This window comes from Diadema setosum, chromosome 22, assembly GCF_964275005.1.
Source record: "Diadema setosum chromosome 22, eeDiaSeto1, whole genome shotgun sequence".
Taxonomy (NCBI): Eukaryota; Metazoa; Echinodermata; class Echinoidea; order Diadematoida; family Diadematidae; genus Diadema; species Diadema setosum.
This window is the reverse complement of record NC_092706.1, coordinates 1,012,605-1,038,809: the sequence shown is the minus strand read 5'-3', so window position 1 is coordinate 1,038,809 and position 26,205 is coordinate 1,012,605. Positions and strand designations below refer to the sequence as shown.

Below are 26,205 nucleotides of genomic sequence, written 5' to 3'. Positions count from 1 at the left end.
CTTTTCAGGGGTATGAACCCTTATCGAATGACAACTTGTGAATGTCAATCAATATCACGCAAAGAAACTTCGAGGAAGTCAAATACAAAAAAGGGGGGGGGGGGGTTGTCATTCAGCTAGAATAGCAACTACAGGCTCAACCAATAGCCAAACGCCAAACTCAACACTACCTCTTTCAATCCTACAAGTGCTCTCATTGGCTAGAGCTGGCGCCCTTTAATACATGTGCTACATATTCATTCTGCGATCTGTATCCGTGACTGTGTGAGCCTGCAACGGTTAACTCTGTCCTGGTGCCAAACTTCTGAGCTAATTCACCATATTTCGGCCATTCATTGAAAATTTGCAGGGGTATCTGTTCAAGTTAATGGTGAGTTCTGTTTCTAAGAAGTTGTAAATGTTGACAACCACGATCTGACGTTCTATGATAGCTATTTGTTCACCGTGCAAAAGTCATTAGACTCAACAGAACATGCTCGAGATGCACACACGCATTCATGCACACATGATATGTACACACGTGCTTGAACATCGAGCAGTCTGATCACCATCGTCACACATCGCCAATCAAACACACACTCGGACAACTCCCCTTATTTTCCTCTATTGTGTAGAATTTCCTTAGTTTCTAACCAACAACCTCCTCATGTAACGTGACAAAGCATCCAAAACTTCGATGGGGGGCCGTTCGTTGAAGGCGAACGTTTGTGCTTAAGATTACTATTAACTGTTACCATACGTACTTGAACTAGACCAATAGTACTCTAACTACTCATGCTTTTACATCTTGCATTCAATACAACTGACACAACACAAGACACGGACTTCTCGACTCACACGTCCGTACAACCACACTCACATCATGACCAGGCAAGTACAGTGATAAAATTGTCTGTTTTGGAAACTGGAAAATTTGAGTAAATCTCAATCCAATGCAAGTGTGCTTTATTAACATATTTACAATCGTAGCGTATGTACAACAGCATAGTCTTACTTACTTACTTAATACCTACTTTATTTTATCCTATGTGCGGTTGTGACTCGGCTCTATGAAACTTAGAGAAATGATATCAAAATCATATACTAATACTTGTACATACACATGTAAATAATGACACATTCAACATTTGGGCTTGTGACTCTCACCTAAGTTGTATCTATCCTTCATAACCATTGCCGTGCTCCGAGGGGCCTATTACATATACTCGTCGGTCTTCCGAACAATTCTGTCATAGTGACTAGGGTAGTTTCTCTATAACTCTTCAAAACCTTCTCTCTCCAACTTAAGCGCCTGCGCCTAGTTAACCGGTTCTCCGAAAATAATATTACGTTCCTCCACTCGTACCCGACCACTCCACCGTCTCTACTGGGATTCGAACTGGCACTCTTCCTGCCCAATACTATTATGAGTTTATCAGTCGTTCCTTTGATCTGATACAACTACCAGTATTTTATACATTCTCCTAAGCAAACACAGCCTCGAGATTTTACCTCCTATGTTGCTCACTTATAGGGGCTTATTCCTAGCACAACGTTCTGTGTTCAACCTGGTCCATGACAATTCAAAATATTCTTCACCTTTGGTGATACACGTAAAACCTTGCATGTCAGGAACAGAAGTCATTATAATAATCCTTCACACTATAGTTTTATTATGAGTCACATTTCAATTCCGCACTATTCAATGAATAGATCCTTAACAATACTACAAATACGACTAGAGTCAATGTTCTCGAAATGTATAGGGGGGGGGGGGGAATACTTGAATGACTACATCATCTGTCATCAATTTCTCATCTTAACATGAGAAAGTCAATTCAGTCATAGGTAAAGGTCAAAAGGTTTCTTAACGAAGACAGTGGTACCTAAAGGGACTTCAGTAAAATGCACAAGTCAGGTACAGCTCTGCGTTGGTGCACGTGACGTTCTTTGCACAAGATTGTCACCGTACGATGCATGTTGACCAGCGGCTTTGTCAGATGAGAGAACTCTACACCGGTACAGATAACGTTCCTTGTTCAGGATTGTTATGTAAGAATGATGAACACTGCTTACTAGATGAGATACCGTAACTCTGACGCCAGGTACAAATAACGTTCCTTATTCAGGATTGTTATGTATAAACATGAGGACTATTCGATGGATGCTTGTGTACGCAGGATAGAAACTCTGCACCGGTACGAATAACGTTCCTTGTTCAGGATTGTTATGTAAGAATGATGAACACTGCTTACTAGATGAGATACCGTAACTCTGACGCCAGGTACAAATAACGTTCCTTATTCAGGATTGTTATGTATAAACATGAGGACTATTCGATGGATGCTTGTGTACGCAGGATAGAAACTCTGCACCGGTACGAATAACGTTCCTTGTTCAGGATTGTTATCATATGACAAGTACTAAATCAGACGTGCTAAAGCCAGGTAGATGAGACACATGGTAGCTCCACCATTGACACGAGTAACGTTCCTTGTTCAGGATTGTTACTTCACGATGAACAGTTGTCCACGTACAACGTAATAAGTCGGGATATTGGTAAAGGTCGGGGGGGGGGGGGGGGTAACTGAATATATCACTGCCTCATCATTGACATCCTATCACTGTCATCTTCCAATGACAAGTACCGAGTACTATGTACTCTCAATACACAGAAAATTTGCTTCTAGTAAAACTAATCTATATCGTCTATGCAATATACAATTTCAAATTACATTCTTGTCTATACATGTCCTACTAATGAGATACTCTGGCATGTGATTGCTTGACGTAGTAACGTCAGAAAATGTACCATAATGTTATTGAGGATTCATTTTTGTATTTTATGGTACATTGCCAAAAGATTCAAACATTTACGTAACACCCCTAACCCTCCATCGTCTATGCCTCCACATGGTTACTGTGCTGTTTGTTGTCAATAAAATGTGAAGAAAATGTAAAGTCTGATGAACCATTTTGCTTGTTCTGCTCTTTCTGCTAATTTGTTTGTTAAACATTCTAGACATAAATCTCGTACTGTGATCTCCTTGACTCGAATATGGACCAAGAAACACGGCCGCCACTAACAGTTGGCCTACCTGTCAGTTTGACCTGAACCATGTTTAATTTACAGCCGCGCATAAGATTTGGAATTATATAGCCAGTATAAAAGCGCATGTATCGAAACTGACTCTCGCCTTGGAAATCACATTACGTGGGACATGAAACAAAAATATAGCTTTCATGGCATCATTTTAGAATGCAGTATTGACTTGTCATATCTATATATCTCCCTCTCTTCTAATACTAAAAACATTGTATCATATTGAATCAAGTAAACTTGAAACATTCACAGAATCTATACATCATCACCAGTTCAAAGTTAATGGTCATCAAGACCGCTACCATCAACATCCATGAACTCCTTTCCAAGGTCATCAAGACCAAATATAAACATCTTCATCTCATTTATTAGGTCATCAAGACCTCTATCAACTAACCTAAACATACTTGCAAATATTCTGTTATAATAATGTTCGATGACAACTTATACTTACTTTGGCTCTTGTACGGATAACTCAGCAAAAGAGAGGGGGGGGGGAACAATCTTCTGAGATGAACTGGAAATCAGCTGATGAAAATTGCAAAATCTCATCTTCTGCTCCTCCTATTTATACCATAATTATGTGACGGGTTTCACAGTTTATTATTGGGGCTATCCAGGGTTTATCCAGGGGCCAACCCTGTCCTCCAGTGATAAAAGGAACCTAAGCCACGCCCTCTCTTGACAACTATGATAATACGCAGCGTTCATTGGCTAAAAGTACGATCACGCATACGCAGCGGGAAAGAGCGTGATTTTGAACTAAGCTGCCACGATCACTCGTGCAGCGTCTAAACACAGTAAAATCGCTAAAACCGTAGCAATTGCTCATCAAAATACTTGGAATATCCGGAAATTATCACCTTTCTGAAAAGATCTCCACGTCGTATCAAACCATAGCGGGATTTAAAGCGTCAAAGTAAGTACAACCTCGCTATCATTCTAAACATTCGTCACTATTATAGTCCCACATATACAAAATAGTGTATGTGAAATTTGTTAAAGTCTACCGTGAAAGAAAAGTGCATACACCGTACTACACGAACGGAGTGGGGAAAATAGAAGTAATCTACACACACAAAAAAAAAATTTAAGAGCCACATTCGCCACATTGTCCCCCTCCACGTAATCGCTGTCCCAGCGATCGTAGGACACTTAGATTATTAATACTCATTATACTCATTACTTGTGATACACTACCTTATTTACACAGTATGTACACATTATACATTGTAAAATTATCGACTCCTCACTCCAAATTGATGTGTGTACTCGTATTATGGAGTGTGCAAATATCCTCCAAACTTCATTTGCAATATCTATTCCTTGCAGAGATATACATGACATATAATTCTTTGTACCTTTAATCTGTGCTACATTGTATGAATATTCCGATAAATGTTCTCACTGTACATAACTGTAGCTCAGATGTATACACATCAGTTAAAACACATACTGTATGTGCACATGCATACAGTTATAATCTGTTCTAATAATTCGCCACTTGGATTGCAAGCAGAATCTTATTGCTCTCATTCAGATAATCTGTGCTATCTATCTATGGATGTTCTTACGATATACAACCATTACACAGATTTATACACATAACTTGAAACACATGCGTGCACATACACTGTACCACTCTAATGTGCATTAATTATTTATGGATGCTCCTGCCATATACAACTACTCAAACTTATTCACCTTGACCAAAACACCTGCAATTACGTACTGTTCTTCTAAATTTTCACAGATTTCACTGTATACGATACAGTGAATGTAATTGTACTTCTGTATCCATATACGATAACTATACACACTATATTACACTTTGAACTAGAACAATACTGATACAGCCAACGCTCTATCTTACACTTTTTACAGATGAAGAGTCGAACAAACTCTCCTACGGCTCATGGTGAAAGTATCTGGTTAACACTTTTCTCTCTTGCAGCAGTTCCTTCCCATTTGCGTGCGTATACCATTCGGTTTCGACGACCAACCGACTCAGGCGAAGTGTGCCGGTACGTGGCTTTTTCAACGTGATTTGGATCATCCCGTCCTCTCCCGCCTGTTCAACGTCCATGTCCGACGTCTTCTCATCAGGAACTACCGACCCTACTGATGATGCTGCTGGAGAAACTGAAGATGCATCGCTCGATGAGGATGACGACACCGACAATGCTGGTGACCGTGGTGGTGTCTCTGACGCGGTGAGGCTTTTCTCGTCGTTGTCCAGACCAAGACTGATGGATGGCAGGTTTGCAACTTCAGCACTTCTCTTTCTGCTTTCCTTTTCAGCAACCTTTTCAGCCTTCTCCTCATCACGACCTTGTGTCTCCTTTCTGTCCTCTCGTTTCTCCCCAGCTTTCTCTCCTTCCCGACCTTGCTTCTCCTCCGGCTTTGTACCATCCCTCCCCTTTTCTCCTCCTCGACGTTCATCTACTTTCTTTTCTTCCTTCTTTCTCTCCTCCGTCTTCGCATTCTTCTTTCTGTCATCTCTCAGCCTGTCTCGCTTCTCATTCGCCTTTCCTCCGTCCCTTTCTCTTTCTCCACCTCTTCGCTCATCCACCTTCCCGTCTTTCCTTCTGTCCTTTCTCTCCTCGCTACGTCTCTCGTCCCTCTGTCTCCTCTTTCGCCTCTCCTCCTCTTCCAACTCCTTTTCCATGAATCTTCTCGTTGCGACCTTATAATCAGCATATCCCGCCTCCTGCCTATGTCCAGGGTGTTGTCGCTGATAATGCCGGCTGAATTCGGGGCGTCCCCGTGATTCATAATTGCAGTATCGGCACTGCAGGGTTAACGTTGTGTTATGTATTAGATGCATATGTGTCAGAAGCGACGTCATGGATGGCTTATCCTCACGGCATATTGTACACTGCAACATCTATATAAAAAAAACAAGAAATATACCATGACGGGCTAACATTGTATTATTAATCTTCAATTAATCGTCTTGGGGCATGCCTACTTCTTGATGGGTTACGTCTGCGGGGTGTTGCATTGAGCCAGTTAACTCGGGGAGGACCATGATAAGGCTTCAACCGATCAACATGAATAACCTTGGGCTTGGATCTGCTCGATTCTTGGATTCTGTACACCACATCTGATAATTTGTGTGTGATCATGAATGGTCCCGTCCACTTGGGAAGAAGCTTTGGACATACTCCCCTCTTTCTTAGTACGTGATACAGCCAAACCCAATCGCCTACTTTGTATTGTACCAGTAGAGTGTTGCGATCATATTGCTTTGCCTGCTTATTGTGAGCTAGCGCCAGCTTTTGTCGAGCAATCTCATGCACATCGTTTAGTTTATCTCTGAGATGTTGTGCATAATCGTCTCTCTCCGTTTCTTCTGACGTAGGTTGACTGATGGTGATATCCACTGGCAGTGTAATATCTCGGCCCAACATCATCATGACTGGAGATTCGCTGGTAGACTCTTGCACGGAGGTGCGGTATGCTAGCATAGCATATGGAATTCGTTCATCCCAATCGGTTTGGTTCCGGTCCACATCGAGAATAGATGCAATCATGGTAAGCAAAGTACGGTTGAACCTCTCGATGAAACCATCACTCTGAGGATGTAGTGGAGATGTTCTAGTCTTCTTGATACCAAGGAGTTTACATACTTCTCCCATCAGAGCAGACTCAAAATTTCTTCCTTGATCGGTATGCAATTCTTTAGGCACTCCAAATCTGCATACAAATTCTTCAACAAATACTCGGGCCACTGTTTCTGCTTCTTGGTTGGGGAGAGGGTACGACTCGATCCATTTAGTAAAATAGTCTCCAACCACAAGTACATATCGATTACCACGATCTGTCTCAGGAAGTGGTCCCAAAATGTCCATCGCTACCCTTTCAAGGGGTGCACCTACTGTGTATGTCTGTAATGGGGCTCTTGATCTCTTTGGGGGATTCTTAAGTCTTGCACAAACTACACACTCTCGAACTGTTGACCTAACATCTGCAGACAAGCCGACCCAATAATAGCGTTGCTGCACTTTATGTAGTAACTTGTTTACTCCCAGATGACATGCTGTGTTCGAGCCATGAAGTTCATTGAGTACTGTTTGTCGCAGTGCGCGTGGAAGTTCAGTCTTCCACTTAACTTCTTTACCATCTTCTGATTCCCACCTGCGCATGAGAATTCCATCTCGAACATCTAATAGAGTCCAGTTTACCCAGTACGACTTAACAGCTGACGAAAGTCTTGACACTTCTGTCCATGCTGGTCTTTCTGTTCTCTCTTCTTTCCACCTCAAAATATGCTTTATGTCTCTGTCTTGTAACTGAGCCTTCCTTACGTCATCAGTGGTAATACTTGGCGCAATAGTAATTGCTTGTATTCTGCTGACAAGTTCAGATTCAGTATCCATTGTCAGTCTGTATTCTCAGCTACAGCAGTCCATCAGTTAAGTATACTGGTACTGTATGAATGTATACCAAATACAATACAGTTAATATTCATCTACATACTACACATTACATCACTAATTTACTCTACTGCTTATTTTCACAGACGTCTTCCAGTCGTCCGCACTGTGTGCATGGTCGTCGTGACAGACCATCTGCATTCATGTGAACTCGTCCTGGTCGGTGCTCAAGGGTGAGTGAATACTGGCTTATTACTTCTAGCCATCGTGCTACTTGTCCTTCGGGGTTCTTGAATTTCATGAGCCACCTAAGTGCACCATGATCAGTTCGAACTGTGACAGGCTGACCATAAAGATAGTGACGGAAATGTTTCAGGAAAGTTACAACAGCTAACAACTCTCGTCTGGTTACACAGTAGTTTTGTTCGGGTTTACTCAGTGTTCTGCTGGCATAAGCTACAACTCTCTCATGTCCATCTCTTTCTTGACTCAACACTGCGCCTATGCCAAACTTGCTGGCATCTGTATCGAGTAAGTACTCTACACCTAGTCTTGGGTATGCGAGGATTGGAGCTGTCGTCAACTTCTCTTTCAACAGTGTGAATGCCTGCTCACACTCATTAGTCCACTCAAACTTGTGATTCTTCTCTGTAAGAACATGAAGGGGCTTGGCAATACTCGCAAAGTCCTTGATGTACCGCCTGTAATAAGATGCTAGACCTAAGAAACTTCTCACGTCAGTTGGATTGGTTGGTTGCGGCCAATTTCGTACAGCTTCAGTCTTGGCTGGATCTGTGCTCACACCATCTGCCGATACTTTGTGTCCCAGATAAAGTACTTCTTTCTGGAATAGAAAGCATTTCTTGGGTTTGAGCTTGAGCTTGGCTGCTTGCAGTCTCTGTAGAACGATTTCTAGTCTTGCTATTACTTCTTCTACTGAGGGGCCAAACACTATGATGTCATCCAAATAGATCAGCAGGATTTTCCATTGTAAGCCTACCATGATGGTTTCCATTAACCGTTCGAACGTTGACGGGGCATTACACAAGCCAAATGGCATCACTTCAAACTGATAAAGACCACCAGTAACTACAAACGCTGACTTGAGTTTTGCATCTTCATCTAGTGGGATCTGCCAATACCCAGAAGCGAGGTCAAGAGTGCAAAAGTACTCGGCACCATCAAGTGAATCAATTGATTCATCAATACGAGGGAGAGGGAATGAGTCTTTAACTGTGTACTTGTTCAGTTGTCGATAATCGATGCAAAATCGCTTTGTTCCATCCTTCTTGTTAGCAAGCACTACTGGTGATGACCATGGACTGTTGGATGGTTTGATAATCCCTCTTTGAAGCATGTCAGTAACCTGTTTTTCTATTTCTTCTCTTTGTCCCATAGGAGGTCTGCGTGGATGCAGTCGTATCGGTGCACTGCAAGTTGTATGAATGGAGTGATGAACGATATCTGTACGACCGATGTCATGATCACCTCTGGAGAATGCGTCTTCATACTTGGCTAAAAGATCAGCTACTGATTCATGGCAGTCATCTGGTAGATTGGGCAATGCTCTGTGGTACAAGTCGGCAAGAAATTCAGGTAGGTGACTTGGCACTTGTCTTGTTGCATTAATCTTGTGCTTGTCATGACAATTTCCACTTGAGTCTGTGCATTCGATGCATTCACCTTTGATTGTCAGTTGCAGATTATCACAGTCAATAGTTGAATTTGTCTGCAGCAGAAAATCCATCCCAAGTATTCCATCATACTCGATATCAGCTACTATGACACTTGCGGTATGCTGGGTCGCTCCTATTTGCATATTCACGACTGCTTCACCGTAAACTATGATAGGAGATCCATTAGCTTGACATAACCGTGTGCTTGTTTCACAAATGACAGGTTGACTTTCTAGCTCTTGAAATGCTGACTTGGAGACTATTGTGATAGTTGACCCGGTATCAATGAGAAATCTGATAGCTGTTCCTTCTACAGTACTCTTCACAAACATGCCTTCTGTAATCACATTAACGGTACAGATAGTTGCTGGATGACGCTTGTCTCTCTCTAAGCCATCGGATCTTGTCTCTGGACTGACCGATCCACGATCCGCTGGAAAGGCCTCTTGCCGTTTCCCTGTCTGAACTTTGGACACTGTCTAGCCATGTGACCTTTCTGTCCACAATTGAAGCATGCATACTCACGAACATTGGTATCATTACTAGTGTTCTTGTTCATTTGTCTCATCATCTGCATGATCTCATTCAGACTTGCTTTGAGCTCATCAATTTCTGTTCTTGTCTTCATGTCAACAGATGCAGGCTGGATGCTGCTTTCCACAGCACGAACTGGACGAGGAGGGCGGTATCGTTCACGAGCTCGCTCAGCCTTCATAAACGACTCTGTCGCCAAACCTGCTCGAATAGCGTCGTCGAGTGTCACTGGATTAGCACGGAAAATGCCAGCACGAATCTCGGCCTCGTCTATGGCTTCGGAGAAGTGAGTCTTGGCCAGTCGTTCCCTTGCCATGGTACTCATCTCGGGATATGCCAGGGCAGTGAGGTCGCGAATCGCCTGTCCAAGTTGCTGAATCGACTCATCTTTGCGTCGACGTCTCTGTCTCAACTCCATCAAAAAGTTCTCGGCCTGTTCTCCAGGTCCAAACCTACGCTCAAGATGCGCTACTAGCTCAGTGTACAAAATTGAATCTCCAATGGGCAGGTTATTCAACACCTTGATGGCTGGTCCATGAAGTCGCGTTGCGAGATACTGGCCTGCTTCGGCATTCGTCCATCTGTTTAACTTCATACATACTTCAAAGTGTCTCCTGTAATCGGCCCAGGGAATCTTTCCACCAAACTTCTCTGGCAGCACATCTTTGCGATGATTATCCACAGTCACAGGTAGTTGCTCCATCGCTACAGTTGACGGTTGACTAGAAACATACTCGGGCATCTCTTGAAGTGCACGTGGACTGAAAACTCGTCGTCGAGCTGGCGGAATTGCATCTCCATACTCCTGCGTGACTACTATTTCTTGATCAGTTTGGTCAGCAGTCCATTGCTTTGGAGTGTGTTGTGAGATTGCTTGATCACCAGCAGCTAGCTCTACTGTCGCTGCAGCAGCTTTTTGACGGTTTTCGCTATCCATGTTGACTGTTATTTGGTTTGAATTGAAAGATAACCCGAAATGTTTATGGGTTTTAAAAGCCAGAGTATCTCTTACAATGTCAATGTAAAAAGGAGTAGAACTCCTTTACTAGCTTACACTACAGTTGCTCTTACTTACATACAGCTACACTACAATAATGTACTTGCTATATTTCATATCAAATTTGTTTGTAATTATGCTACCATGCTAAGTATGTCAAACTATTGGTGTTACTCCAACCACTTGCCTGGTTTGCGCAATTCTACTAACTGATAGACTCTAGACGTGACATATCCAACTTTGACAGTACCTACAGCGTAACCTTGACTGCACACTGCATTACTTCAAACTGACTAAACTTCAGACAAACAGACTCTTACTGTTTGCTAAGTACTAGCCTGGACCTCAAGTCACTCAACGTCATCATCAGCTTACTAGTTGCAACAACACACTGGCAACAACACTGAGACACACCAATCCTTCTTCACACACATATCAGTTTACTAAATATCACTGTATAGTGTTCTTAAAACACATACGCAATCAATCCCATCAGCGGTCTTTTACAAAAAGTAATCAATCCCACCGAACAGTGGTTTTATATTTCAGCAATCCCACCGCTGCCACCAAAATGTGACGCGAGGAGGGGGTGTGGGGTTCGTTGGCCCCTTATTTAAGAAATAAACTCTCTAATGAGCCACCAAACCATTAATAAACCTCCTTTCATAAGTTGCTGCCACCACATACTTTTCAGGGGTATGAACCCTTATCGAATGACAACTTGTGAATGTCAATCAATATCACGCAAAGAAACTTCGAGGAAGTCAAATACAAAAAAGGGGGGGGGGGGGGGTTGTCATTCAGCTAGAATAGCAACTACAGGCTCAACCAATAGCCAAACGCCAAACTCAACACTACCTCTTTCAATCCTACAAGTGCTCTCATTGGCTAGAGCTGGCGCCCTTTAATACATGTGCTACATATTCATTCTGCGATCTGTATCCGTGACTGTGTGAGCCTGCAACGGTTAACTCTGTCCTGGTGCCAAACTTCTGAGCTAATTCACCATATTTCGGCCATTCATTGAAAATTTGCAGGGGTATCTGTTCAAGTTAATGGTGAGTTCTGTTTCTAAGAAGTTGTAAATGTTGACAACCACGATCTGACGTTCTATGATAGCTATTTGTTCACCGTGCAAAAGTCATTAGACTCAACAGAACATGCTCGAGATGCACACACGCATTCATGCACACATGATATGTACACACGTGCTTGAACATCGAGCAGTCTGATCACCATCGTCACACATCGCCAATCAAACACACACTCGGACAACTCCCCTTATTTTCCTCTATTGTGTAGAATTTCCTTAGTTTCTAACCAACAACCTCCTCATGTAACGTGACAAAGCATCCAAAACTTCGATGGGGGGCCGTTCGTTGAAGGCGAACGTTTGTGCTTAAGATTACTATTAACTGTTACCATACGTACTTGAACTAGACCAATAGTACTCTAACTACTCATGCTTTTACATCTTGCATTCAATACAACTGACACAACACAAGACACGGACTTCTCGACTCACACGTCCGTACAACCACACTCACATCATGACCAGGCAAGTACAGTGATAAAATTGTCTGTTTTGGAAACTGGAAAATTTGAGTAAATCTCAATCCAATGCAAGTGTGCTTTATTAACATATTTACAATCGTAGCGTATGTACAACAGCATAGTCTTACTTACTTACTTAATACCTACTTTATTTTATCCTATGTGCGGTTGTGACTCGGCTCTATGAAACTTAGAGAAATGATATCAAAATCATATACTAATACTTGTACATACACATGTAAATAATGACACATTCAACATTTGGGCTTGTGACTCTCACCTAAGTTGTATCTATCCTTCATAACCATTGCCGTGCTCCGAGGGGCCTATTACATATACTCGTCGGTCTTCCGAACAATTCTGTCATAGTGACTAGGGTAGTTTCTCTATAACTCTTCAAAACCTTCTCTCTCCAACTTAAGCGCCTGCGCCTAGTTAACCGGTTCTCCGAAAATAATATTACGTTCCTCCACTCGTACCCGACCACTCCACCGTCTCTACTGGGATTCGAACTGGCACTCTTCCTGCCCAATACTATTATGAGTTTATCAGTCGTTCCTTTGATCTGATACAACTACCAGTATTTTATACATTCTCCTAAGCAAACACAGCCTCGAGATTTTACCTCCTATGTTGCTCACTTATAGGGGCTTATTCCTAGCACAACGTTCTGTGTTCAACCTGGTCCATGACAATTCAAAATATTCTTCACCTTTGGTGATACACGTAAAACCTTGCATGTCAGGAACAGAAGTCATTATAATAATCCTTCACACTATAGTTTTATTATGAGTCACATTTCAATTCCGCACTATTCAATGAATAGATCCTTAACAATACTACAAATACGACTAGAGTCAATGTTCTCGAAATGTATAGGGGGGGGGGGGGGAATACTTGAATGACTACATCATCTGTCATCAATTTCTCATCTTAACATGAGAAAGTCAATTCAGTCATAGGTAAAGGTCAAAAGGTTTCTTAACGAAGACAGTGGTACCTAAAGGGACTTCAGTAAAATGCACAAGTCAGGTACAGCTCTGCGTTGGTGCACGTGACGTTCTTTGCACAAGATTGTCACCGTACGATGCATGTTGACCAGCGGCTTTGTCAGATGAGAGAACTCTACACCGGTACAGATAACGTTCCTTGTTCAGGATTGTTATGTAAGAATGATGAACACTGCTTACTAGATGAGATACCGTAACTCTGACGCCAGGTACAAATAACGTTCCTTATTCAGGATTGTTATGTATAAACATGAGGACTATTCGATGGATGCTTGTGTACGCAGGATAGAAACTCTGCACCGGTACGAATAACGTTCCTTGTTCAGGATTGTTATGTAAGAATGATGAACACTGCTTACTAGATGAGATACCGTAACTCTGACGCCAGGTACAAATAACGTTCCTTATTCAGGATTGTTATGTATAAACATGAGGACTATTCGATGGATGCTTGTGTACGCAGGATAGAAACTCTGCACCGGTACGAATAACGTTCCTTGTTCAGGATTGTTATCATATGACAAGTACTAAATCAGACGTGCTAAAGCCAGGTAGATGAGACACATGGTAGCTCCACCATTGACACGAGTAACGTTCCTTGTTCAGGATTGTTACTTCACGATGAACAGTTGTCCACGTACAACGTAATAAGTCGGGATATTGGTAAAGGTCGGGGGGGGGGGGGGGTAACTGAATATATCACTGCCTCATCATTGACATCCTATCACTGTCATCTTCCAATGACAAGTACCGAGTACTATGTACTCTCAATACACAGAAAATTTGCTTCTAGTAAAACTAATCTATATCGTCTATGCAATATACAATTTCAAATTACATTCTTGTCTATACATGTCCTACTAATGAGATACTCTGGCATGTGATTGCTTGACGTAGTAACGTCAGAAAATGTACCATAATGTTATTGAGGATTCATTTTTGTATTTTATGGTACATTGCCAAAAGATTCAAACATTTACGTAACACCCCTAACCCTCCATCGTCTATGCCTCCACATGGTTACTGTGCTGTTTGTTGTCAATAAAATGTGAAGAAAATGTAAAGTCTGATGAACCATTTTGCTTGTTCTGCTCTTTCTGCTAATTTGTTTGTTAAACATTCTAGACATAAATCTCGTACTGTGATCTCCTTGACTCGAATATGGACCAAGAAACACGGCCGCCACTAACAGTTGGCCTACCTGTCAGTTTGACCTGAACCATGTTTAATTTACAGCCGCGCATAAGATTTGGAATTATATAGCCAGTATAAAAGCGCATGTATCGAAACTGACTCTCGCCTTGGAAATCACATTACGTGGGACATGAAACAAAAATATAGCTTTCATGGCATCATTTTAGAATGCAGTATTGACTTGTCATATCTATATATCTCCCTCTCTTCTAATACTAAAAACATTGTATCATATTGAATCAAGTAAACTTGAAACATTCACAGAATCTATACATCATCACCAGTTCAAAGTTAATGGTCATCAAGACCGCTACCATCAACATCCATGAACTCCTTTCCAAGGTCATCAAGACCAAATATAAACATCTTCATCTCATTTATTAGGTCATCAAGACCTCTATCAACTAACCTAAACATACTTGCAAATATTCTGTTATAATAATGTTCGATGACAACTTATACTTACTTTGGCTCTTGTACGGATAACTCAGCAAAAGAGAGGGGGGGGGGGAACAATCTTCTGAGATGAACTGGAAATCAGCTGATGAAAATTGCAAAATCTCATCTTCTGCTCCTCCTATTTATACCATAATTATGTGACGGGTTTCACAGTTTATTATTGGGGCTATCCAGGGTTTATCCAGGGGCCAACCCTGTCCTCCAGTGATAAAAGGAACCTAAGCCACGCCCTCTCTTGACAACTATGATAATACGCAGCGTTCATTGGCTAAAAGTACGATCACGCATACGCAGCGGGAAAGAGCGTGATTTTGAACTAAGCTGCCACGATCACTCGTGCAGCGTCTAAACACAGTAAAATCGCTAAAACCGTAGCAATTGCTCATCAAAATACTTGGAATATCCGGAAATTATCACCTTTCTGAAAAGATCTCCACGTCGTATCAAACCATAGCGGGATTTAAAGCGTCAAAGTAAGTACAACCTCGCTATCATTCTAAACATTCGTCACTATTATAGTCCCACATATACAAAATAGTGTATGTGAAATTTGTTAAAGTCTACCGTGAAAGAAAAGTGCATACACCGTACTACACGAACGGAGTGGGGAAAATAGAAGTAATCTACACACACAAAAAAAAAATTTAAGAGCCACATTCGCCACAATACATTACTTTATGTATACATCCATGTAATATTTGACTTTTGTGACTCCAAAAAGCATGTAAAGACGCCTATCAAGCATCAATCAAGCATCAATTACAAATGGAGAAAAACATGAAAAAATAAGCTCATAATAATCATAACCAAATATCGAAGCATCTGTTTACTGCAATGGTGAGAATATGATAAATTTGCGGATAATCAAGACATCATATTTAACATAAAAGGTAAGTGGTCAATGCGAAAGTAATAAAATCTTAACATTACCTTTTGTAAATAATGAAAAATATGCAAATAATATAGGTCTAGTCTCAGATTCTTAGAGATTCATTTCTTCACTTCTTGTAGAAAGAGAAACTGCTTAACCATCCAAGGTCCTTGTTGAGTCCTGTTTCAAAAGACCTGGTTTGGATGATGAATTTCATTTCAGCTAATTTTCTGGCTTCTCTGTCTTTGAAATTAGTGCCGATGATACAGAATTGCAGATCCCGAATTGAGTGGTTGCCTGAGTTGAAATGTTCGGCAACTGGTAGTGATGACTTGTGCTGAATTGAATTATATATATATATATATAATTATATATAATTATATATAATTATATATAATTATATATATATATATAATATATATATATATATATATATATATACATGCAATAACAATCATATTTTTGTACAATGATTTTCTTGCGTGTTGATGTGTCTGCTGACAGGTATGGAATTTTCAGCCTATCATGATCACTGTTTTTTTTTTCTTTGTAGGACCATTGTCTATTCGTACTTGTGATGAGGGGTATTTTATGGTGTCTTTTTCTCCGAGGCACGCGAATGACTTAAGAAGGATGCAAATGTAAAAAAAAAAAAAAAAAAAAAAAAAAAGTAGGGCAAAACATGCAGAGAAGTTTTGCTCCGAGCTGAGCTGTGAACCATTCAGACATCTCAGCCATGCGTTTTAGACAAGACGATGTGTCGCATGGTGCGAAATTACCCCACCCATACACCAAACGTTCGTTAAAATATCGCTAGACCCGAGTGGGATACAGGAAACCTTCGTAAGAAATGTAACAAGTTGTTGTTAGATTGTGTGGTTGTTTGTTTGTTTGTTTGTTTGTTCTGTTTTGTTTTTGGAATTTCCGCCAAAATAAAACTGAACAATTGGCAACGCTTCAGAACCTCGCCCTTGTTTGGTGATCTTTTGCAGACTATATAAAATACTGTACAAATGTAGGACTTTTCTACTTTTCGATTTTATTAGTATCCTTCTCAAATAGTTTGCGTGCCCCCGTGAAAACAGGCTTTTTCCCCTTCAGAGCATATAGAGTAGAAGCTAGAAAATCAGTTTCGTCAGAGCAATCAAAGCAGGGCCCCGTTGCTAGAAACTTTGCGTTTTAACGCAACTTGCAACTGATTGTCACTGGCCAATCAAAATCATTGTTGCATGCATGCCTTCTTAATAGGGCAGACCCTGAGCCAATCAGAATGGTTGTTTCAAAATTAGCAATTATTTGCAATTGATCGCAACTTTCTTGCAACGGGGCCCAGATCTACAAATCAGTGAAGTTTTAAACCAATGCAATGTATTCCTTTAAAAATAATTACTCCTAGAAGGAGCAATAGGCCCTATCATGGCATAATACTGTTATATGTCATAATCCCTTGATTCTGAATGCCACTTCATAAAATTGATTTCATTTCAATTCTATTTTTGATAAACATAAAAAGATATCTTTTGTTATATCATGACAAAGAAAAAAACCGTGTATAATTTGCGTATGTGCATTCATGTAAATACAATGTGTGTATGTATGTGTGTGTGTGTGTGTGTGACTCATAGTATGGTGCATATTTTTTTTTCCTTTTTTGGCATTCGTTTGTGATGTTTATTTCATGTTTTTATTTGCATTCTCTTCATTGTATGATTTCTATGTTTTGTTATCATTTCACGGCCTTGCTGAAAAACAACTTTTAGCTGATCGCAAGCTTTTTACTGTGGTTAGATAAATAAACTCAAACTCAAGTATGAAAACGTGTTTAGTGAGGGTGATTGCTGTCTAGTTAATTTACTTACTCTTTCATGAACACATCAAAATGCGTAAGTAATCTTTCATAATGATAATTCTTCCATTTTCCGAATCTGTCGTTGGTCGTTATTATTTCAAAACCGAGTTCTGAAGAGCACCGAGGCAACCAACGCTCATGCAGATATAATAATTTGATTCCATGACATTTGCTCCTGCGACAGTTGCTCAAATAAAATAATATTTCATTGAAGCAACTGCACGCTATATAAACCAATCATAAATTTTACCCACAAACATAACCATAGGGCCTAATCCTTACCTTCATTATATCAGACTAAAACCTACCACAACCCTAACCCTTTGAAGTGCTTGGAGAAAATATAAAGAACAGGAGCAAAATAATGTCATGTCACCAATATTTTATGAAGCTGGTGTCTTCTCTGAACTGATCGCGTGATTTTTTTGTAACGAATTAATGAACGCCACTCAAAAGCAAACAGATGTGTAATTTACAAATTCTCCAATCTTAGAAGGTATAAAGTCCGTGTGTGCATTACGGTGAGCTTGTGGCGCCATTGGTAATGAAAGGGACTCCTGTGTAACAGCAGGGAGGTGGGAAGACGCAACGCAGACGTACAGCTACACACAACATAATATCCAGGACATAACTTACATCTCGCCGTGTGCGTGCACGCCTTGCATGTGTTTCAGTTCGAACTCTGTGAATGAATGGTTGCGAAGGTTATCTTTTCTTTCCTCGGCCATCGCATGGTATTACAAAAAACCTTGCAAATTACATTGAGTTGAATCTCAAACTCTTCACGCGTTAATACATAAATTGCATTATGAATTGAGAGAACTATAGGACCAGCCATGCCAAGTATTATAGGGTGGCAATCTCGGATGGTTCGATATCACCACAAATGATGAAATAACATAATGCGATAGGGTCCTACTTGTATTCCTACTCGTTCTTTCAAGCATCGTTCTCTGGAATAGCCGTGGTTTTGTCTACACATTATGTCATATCACGTTACGTAACCTAAGTATACAGAGTATTGATAGCCTATAGTTAGATGTTACTTGCATGCTCAAAGCGGATAAGCAATCTCGTTGGGATCCGTGCAGATATACAGCCTTGCCGTGCACAAGAATATCGCAAAATGCACCAATGAAAACTCCGTCATCGGTCATTCGCAAGTTTTCGTGAGAGCGATATACGCCGGCGCTAGCTGAGATCGTGAAATTATCGAGCGAGGATGGACTGTCTACGATTCCGTCAACGATCGTCGGCTCACGATGACGTCTCAGAAGGTTCCATCGACTTTGGTACCGTAACAAACCTCGAAGGTAAGCTGTCTCCTTTGCCCTATATCGATGTCTTAATAATCGAAGACTGCAATACTTCGCGCATATTGTTATGTCATGTGAGTTCAGGTTATTGAGACAGTCATTAGAGGAGAAGCTATGTCTCTCAGAATCTCAAAATGCAACTGACACCAAAGAAAAAGGACACAATACTGTATATTGTTCGGACGAACCTATGATATAAAGACGCGTGGTATCCCTCGTTGTCCGAACATAGCGGTGGAGCTCTGAATGGGCAGAACGTTTTAGTGTCAGATATACTGAAAACCAAATTTATGTTGTCTTGATCCCTGATGGGCCAGTCTTGATAAGACGGTATACTCCAAACGCCGCGATAACACTACTAGAAAGCTTTATACTTCATTACCCTATATACCGATCAGCAATGTATATCTTTAAGAAACACTGTCCAGTCCAATGGATGAGTTTGGGCCATAAACCAATGTATGCAAATTTTGGGATCTGTTAGGTTTGTTTCTTTGTTTGTTTGTTTGTTTCCTTTTGAGTTCTGTAAAGTAATGAGCTATACTTATTTCTCCATTTCCTAATTATCAGAAAACTTTTACTGAACGGAGTCGGATTTCATGCATTATCAACTGTTATTTTAAGATAATAAATGCGTAAAACTATGATAAATTATATAATGCCAGCATGCGGTATACGTCTCGAATTCACGTCACACGATGTACTCTCTATAAAGTATGATAATGATATGGACGTTCAATATTGTCAGCTTCTTGAAAATTGTCACCCACACATTGAAGTGGATATGCGATTTTTCTCTGATAATTGATTTTTTGACATCCACATTGCATTCTGTGATTCTGTGATTGATAAGAAATGCACGTCATAATGTCAGAGGAAATTAATTACCATCATGCAAGCTGAGGTCTCATGCCAATGTTGACCATATCGGAAAAATATTGATGGGGTGCAATTAGCGTGGCTGTATGAATCTGCATTAATACTGAATGCACATGCATGTTATCACCCTCGGGCAGAAACATATCGAATATAATGGCGGGCAATATAACGATCTATTTCGACATCGGCTGATGAGTAATCATTCTGCCTGTTTCAGTGTCACCTCTCTATGTGCCATGTAACCATGGTAACCATTCATTATTATTGCTGCATCCATGCGTTATAGAATTGAGATCACAAATAATACACTGGTAGATTTCTTTGATACAATTAAGTAGTCCAAAATTAATAGACGACAAGTATAGGTCGGTACCTTTATAAAACGATATAGTTGGTAGGTCGAAACAAATGCCATGTGTTAATACGTTGGGTGTTTGATTATTTGTCTTAAAAGGGTGTAACTCTAATATTTTATAGTGTTCGAATAACGTAATTGCCGTTGTTGCAACATAAGGCTGATGTAGATTCACGTCCGCGTGATAACCGTGTCTATAATCAGAATCGATGTGTGCGAATACCAACACTCGGCAATCTACCGCCATATACATCTCTGTACACTCTTAGAAAAAAAGGTTCTTTTGAGCACCATTAAATGGTTCTCAGCACTGTCACAATAGCGACACCCTTTTTGGTGCTCGTGAGAACCTTTTTTAAATGGTGCTTGTCGGCACCTTTTGCAAAAGGTGCCCATCAGAACCTTTTTCCCGATGAAATGGTGCTCGTGAGTACCATTTGAAAGGTGCCCATGGGCACCTTTTTGACTAAAGATGGGCACCTTTTTGACTCTTTTCAAAAGGTGCTCATGAGAACCATTTCATTGGAAAAGGTTCTAATGGGCACCAATGTTAAAAGGTGCTGACAGGCACCATTTAAAAAGGTTCTCACAGGCTCCAAAAAAGGTGTCGCTATTGTGACAGTGCTGAGAACCATTTAATGGTGCTCAAAAGAACCTTTTTTTTTTTTTCTTAGAATGTAGTATGTGAATTGATGTCTGTGTATTTTCTGTGTGTTTCACACGCAGTGCTGGTAAGTTGCTTCACTGGCACCATTCTTAAAGGTACTGAGTACATTTGTACATATCTGCATTGAAAATGTGCATCACAAACTCATTTGAAATGAAATGAATTGAACTGAATTTCATCTCATCAGTCAAACATTCGTACAAAACCTACATATTAGCAATACATAAGCATGTCATACATTATCGTTGACACTGAAAAAAAAAAAGCAAGGATAACACACCCATGCACACACAGTTTCACAAGCATGAATACAAACGTGTACATGATGAGTTTGTTCGCAAAAACCGATAAGTCCATATTTGCCAAATGGAGATATTTGCGATTAAAGGTCAAGAAAAATAAAGAGAATAATAAGAAAATGTTTGCTTCTTTTGACCATCAAAACCAATATATCATTTAAAAGGTACATGTATTATTTTTGTACTTTATGACAGAGACCGTTCTTCAAAATCTTCAAAAATGGACTTATCGGACTTGGCAAACAAACTTTCACATGTACATGAAATTCACCAATATTTTTTCATGAAACATCACTCAATAACTGAAAACCATAGAAATTTGCTCTTTCACAAATTCGCAGAAATGTATTTATTCACCTTAACTTTTACAATCTAAAGGTGAGGTTTGTATTTGTCATGTTATAATCTGTCAAATATTCTTAACAAAATATTTTCATTTGTTCACTAATTTTTTTTTTTCCACAATATGTGTCATTTGTGTACCAAGCACTTCTTGAAACACCATCACACATCTCTGTACAGATGATATGAAACAGCAAGAGGTGCATCAGGCTTTTGAAATACATAACAAAATTTCTAATTCTCTGTGAAATAATTCCTGCATGGATGAGATACAGTAATTGTGTCAGTCTTAAGATAGGCAGTAGTCAAGTACATTACTTATAAGTAGTATGAGGAACTTTTTCCACATATTTGCTAGTTTGTTTGGTGTCTTTTTTTGGTTTCTTTTAAAGCATATTTGTCCTAAAAGCAACTACAAAGGGCAGGAAAACAATTCCATTAAACAGGACCTTTGGTATTGTCACAGAAAACACACATTATATTGCTGGTATGACACTTGGGAGAGGATAAGCTTTACACTTCTCCACTTCACTTCACTTCACATTTATAACGTCGAGTACTTGAATTAACTTATCTTTGTTTGCATACGAGTGCCTTTTTTTTGTTCTGCAATTTGAAAGCACCATAGACACATCTATACAACTGCAAATACAAGAAGAGTATCAATTCGGGTTAATCATGACCTCTGACAATTTACAGCATGTCCTAGGAAACACACACACACACACAAAAGAACACATTGTTTTATAATGTGAAGGATAATAAGGGGAAAAGAGCTAGGATACCACACCCACATAGTTTCACAAGCATGAATGAACAAAATTCCTCAACCATTATCTAAAATGTATAACATTGGGTATCAATAAATATTTACACTTTTTTAAAAGCAGAGCCATAAATTCATTAGAGTAAACTACAATGCAGACCTAAAGCTGAGGTTAGAATTTGCTGTCCTATAACCTGCCTATGACAATGATATGTTGTTAGCAATTTGGCAGCAGTCTTTTAAACACCACCACCACGTACATGTACATGTACATTTTGTATTTCTGCAAAAACAGCATAAACTGGTGACAAGAGGTGCATCAGTGCTTTGAAATAAATTACATAATATTCAATTCTCTACACAATACGTTATTCCTGCATGGGTGTAAATGCAATAAGTTTTACCAGTCTAGGTGCAAACTTTGAAAGTGTGCAGAAATCGACCACACAGTGACTGGAGAAGTATAAAGAGCATTTTCCGTTTGTGCTTTTAAAGTTTAAAACTATAAATGACTCCACTTCTCAGATTGGCATCCAGTCTGATCTCATTACGTCTACCCCCCTCCCCCCCCCCCCCCCCAATACAGTTGATTCAAAGCTGTTAAATGCGAATTATAGTGAAACATTATCACTGATACATTGTAAATTGCAAATACTGTATTGGGATCATAACAAAACATATGTGACCCTCCATCACACAAACCAACAAAAAGTCGCCAGACATGAATTTTTGGTTGACGGCAGATTCTGAAAGAGCAGCTATAAAATACACTATAGAAGTCAATGCAAACGGACTTACCTACCCTATCTACATATTTCTAAAAGGTTTTCCCTGGCAGCATCAGTGTTTTCTCTTTAACTCAGCTCCTTCTTGGCTAGCCTAGGTTTCTGGTCGATGCTGTCAACGGGCTATCCGGGCTAAAATTGTCATTCTGATCGATGTATTCTTTTGGGCACCTAGCTCATTCTTGACTATAGCCCAGGGTTCTGTCTGATGCTGTCAACGGGCTATCACGGGCTGTCATTCTGATCGATGTATTGTCTTAGCCACACAGCTCATTCTCGACTAGCCCGCCGGTTCTGTGGATGGGCTATCCCGGGCTCTTATTCTGATCGATGAATTCTTGTGGCCGCCCAGCTCATTCTTGGCTAGTGTTAAGCCTACGGTTCTGGCCGATGTTGTCAACGGTCTGTCACGGGCTGTCTCTCTGATCAATGTAGAGTCTACCTTGTTCCCTAACCGCACCAGCGACCCAAACACGTCCGTACTGGTTATCGTCCCGGCCGGAGTTACTTGTTCCCTGGTTTCTGTGCATGTCGGTGTGTCCACTTCCCTGACATATGAATTGAAAGATACAATAGACCTACACCGCGTTAATAAAACAAAGTCATTGCTATAATTCGATAAACATAACACAGCATTACATCATACATGACGTGACTCCTTAAGAACAAGCCTGAAATTAAAACATACTGAAGAGATTTTGACCTAGGCCTACTGGGCTGTACGACCTCTAGTAATTGGCTCCGAACGTTAACACTATAACAACAATTATAACTTATAGGACCCTATAGAACAAATTTCCTTATTGCATGTACCGGTGCATTACCCCGGGGCGCTCCTTATACACAGTTATATCTTTGCGTTCGGCGTTCGGGCTGTGTTTCGGAGTTTGTAGACTCTACTTTTAATAGGCATAAACGTTACATGCAGGCCTAACTAAGCAACTTAGCCCGGCCCAGTCGCTATAAAAACGTGACAGCCATATGCTCCGCATAAACACGGCGTCTGTTCGGGCTAGCCCATTATTGCTATGCCAAATTTCTAATTGTAAAGTATTAACGTTAACGTTAGGCCTAACATGTTATTGTTAGATCTTGATCGTACTGTACCTGGTAAACATTACACAAGATAACAGCTTCGATCAAATTAGATCTAACATTAGGATCTAACCGTTATCGCCACAGGTTAATCACTGAGCCTGACTGAAAACTGAGTGATGAATCTAACTTGATTTTGTACCAACGAATGTCATCTAAAAATGAGATGAAACCACATTAAAACTAAAAATCTTACCTATTCTCCTAAATTGTGATGACTGCCATGGCGAAAATGGAATTGACAGTGACACGTTTCCAGTCCACTTTGACAAAATTAATGTCTAACGTTACCGGGTGCCGTTCGTTATGGTACCGGGTGCCTGTGATGCATACAGACCTACCTACTGTACGTATTATGTGTGTCCACTCTAGCCGCAGCGTGGTGGTAGGTTTGCATAGCTAGCTAGGCGGGTGGCAGGCGCTAGGCAGGCAGCACAGGGCTACATAGCCGCGGCGCGCGCGATGGCTACATACACAAGATTCCCATGCGGTGGTGCAACAGTGCAGTACTAGTATGTGTGCGTTTACGCGTACGCATATCTGATCGAGCGCTAAATTGGATGGTGGCAGCTGTCAGTTGGCACGCAGCCAAGAGAAGTCATTAGTCTACGATAGAAACAATATGTACTTTTTATTATCACAGCAGTAGAAGCAAATGCAATATTTTTGTACCAATACCACATTTTTTGGTGATTCTTACATCTGACATTCGAATATACAGCAAGGGGAAAAATGAAAGTGGACCTAAAGATATTGTTTGACCTGCAGGAGTACCACAAATAACACTCGGGGACTGGGTCGCATACTAGCAAATGGTGACGAACGGAACCATTTCGATTGGGAACCATTTATAGGTGCTCATCGGAACCATTTTGCGAGAACCATCTGATGAGAACCATTTTGGAGCCGACGAGAACCATTTGAGAACCTTTTTTTCTTAGAGTGTAAAGGGTAATGTCAAAGTCTTACTAATGGGTGGTGCTATCTCGGATAAAGCATGAGGCCGTTTGCGAATTAATGCGATATGGTCATCGCTTGGAAAGACTGCACTTTTGTCCACCACTAACTAAATCGAACTCAGTTCTCTTCTCAAATGGAAGTGAAAACATAATATTCATGAAATATGGCTACCATGCCGTGGAGGCTATTGTTCATAATAATGGAATTACCTGACGAAAATGTCACAAGCGCTTTTAGGGCTCAGTCCCCAGGCACGAACAGTCACCACAATGATGATGAATAGTGATAACGATGATGCATCATGATGATAGTAATAATAATAATAATAATAATAATAATAATAATAATAATAATAATAACAGTAATGATAATAATAATGATAATAATAATAATAATAATAATAATAATAATAATAATAATAATAATAATAATAGAAATAATAATCAACATTAACATCATAAGTGGCTCCAGTATTATTGTCCACCTTTAGGTGCTCATGGCGCTTCAAGAAAAATGCATATTATACAAAACATGAGAACAGTGACGGAAATAAACTATTCAAGCAAGCAAAAATGAAAGTAGACCTGATGAAAGCAATTACTAGTAACTCAGATTGTCTTCATGTGCAGGATTTGGTTTGGTAGACATGCATGGTGTGTATACGCGTGTGTTTGTGTAGGGCCTAATATTGTGTGGGTATTATCAGGGCTCGACACTCGCGGGGGCCCAGTGGCCCGGAACCACCAAAATTAAGTGATGTTGGGCTACCAGATTTCCAATAAGAGTATCTTTTAGTAGCCCGATAAAGCAACTGGAATGCAAAAAATATCTTTGTTGTATTTTGGACCATTACATTAAACAGTCTCTTTGGGCCACTACAATTGGAAGTTAAAACATGTCGATGACAAAAATGGGTCAACATGGGAAAAATGTGTCGTGTCCTGCACTGTACGTTTGTGTATATCATAATTTATATCCCAATTACTGTATAATAACCAACACCAGCAATGGATCAATTCTAGTCATATCATGCAGTACGTTGTTCAACCAGGGAGGTGCAACGGAGTAGTCCTTGTGGCCCAATGCATGTCAAACAGTGTTTTTGCGAAAGCGACATCTTGAACAGAGGGCCAAAC

At 40.3% G+C, this 26,205-nt stretch overlaps 1 protein-coding gene across 1 annotated transcript; it reads right to left on the bottom strand.

Moving 5' to 3' along the window:
- Nucleotides 1–912: 912 nt before the first annotated feature.
- LOC140245462 (uncharacterized) lies at nucleotides 913–14,902 on the bottom strand. The gene is made up of 2 exons (XM_072325036.1): nucleotides 14,893–14,902; nucleotides 913–5,969 (listed from the first exon to the last, which is right to left on the bottom strand). Exon 2 carries the CDS (start codon nucleotides 5,967–5,969, stop codon nucleotides 4,989–4,991), a length of 981 nt encoding a protein of 326 aa, XP_072181137.1. The 5' UTR covers nucleotides 14,893–14,902; the 3' UTR covers nucleotides 913–4,988.
- Between the last annotated feature and the right edge of the window lie 11,303 nt (nucleotides 14,903–26,205).

Coding starts and splice junctions, on each gene's coding strand:
- LOC140245462 (XM_072325036.1), bottom strand. CDS start 5,969: ATGTTGCAGTGTACAATATGCCGTGAGGATAAGCCATCCATGACGTCG.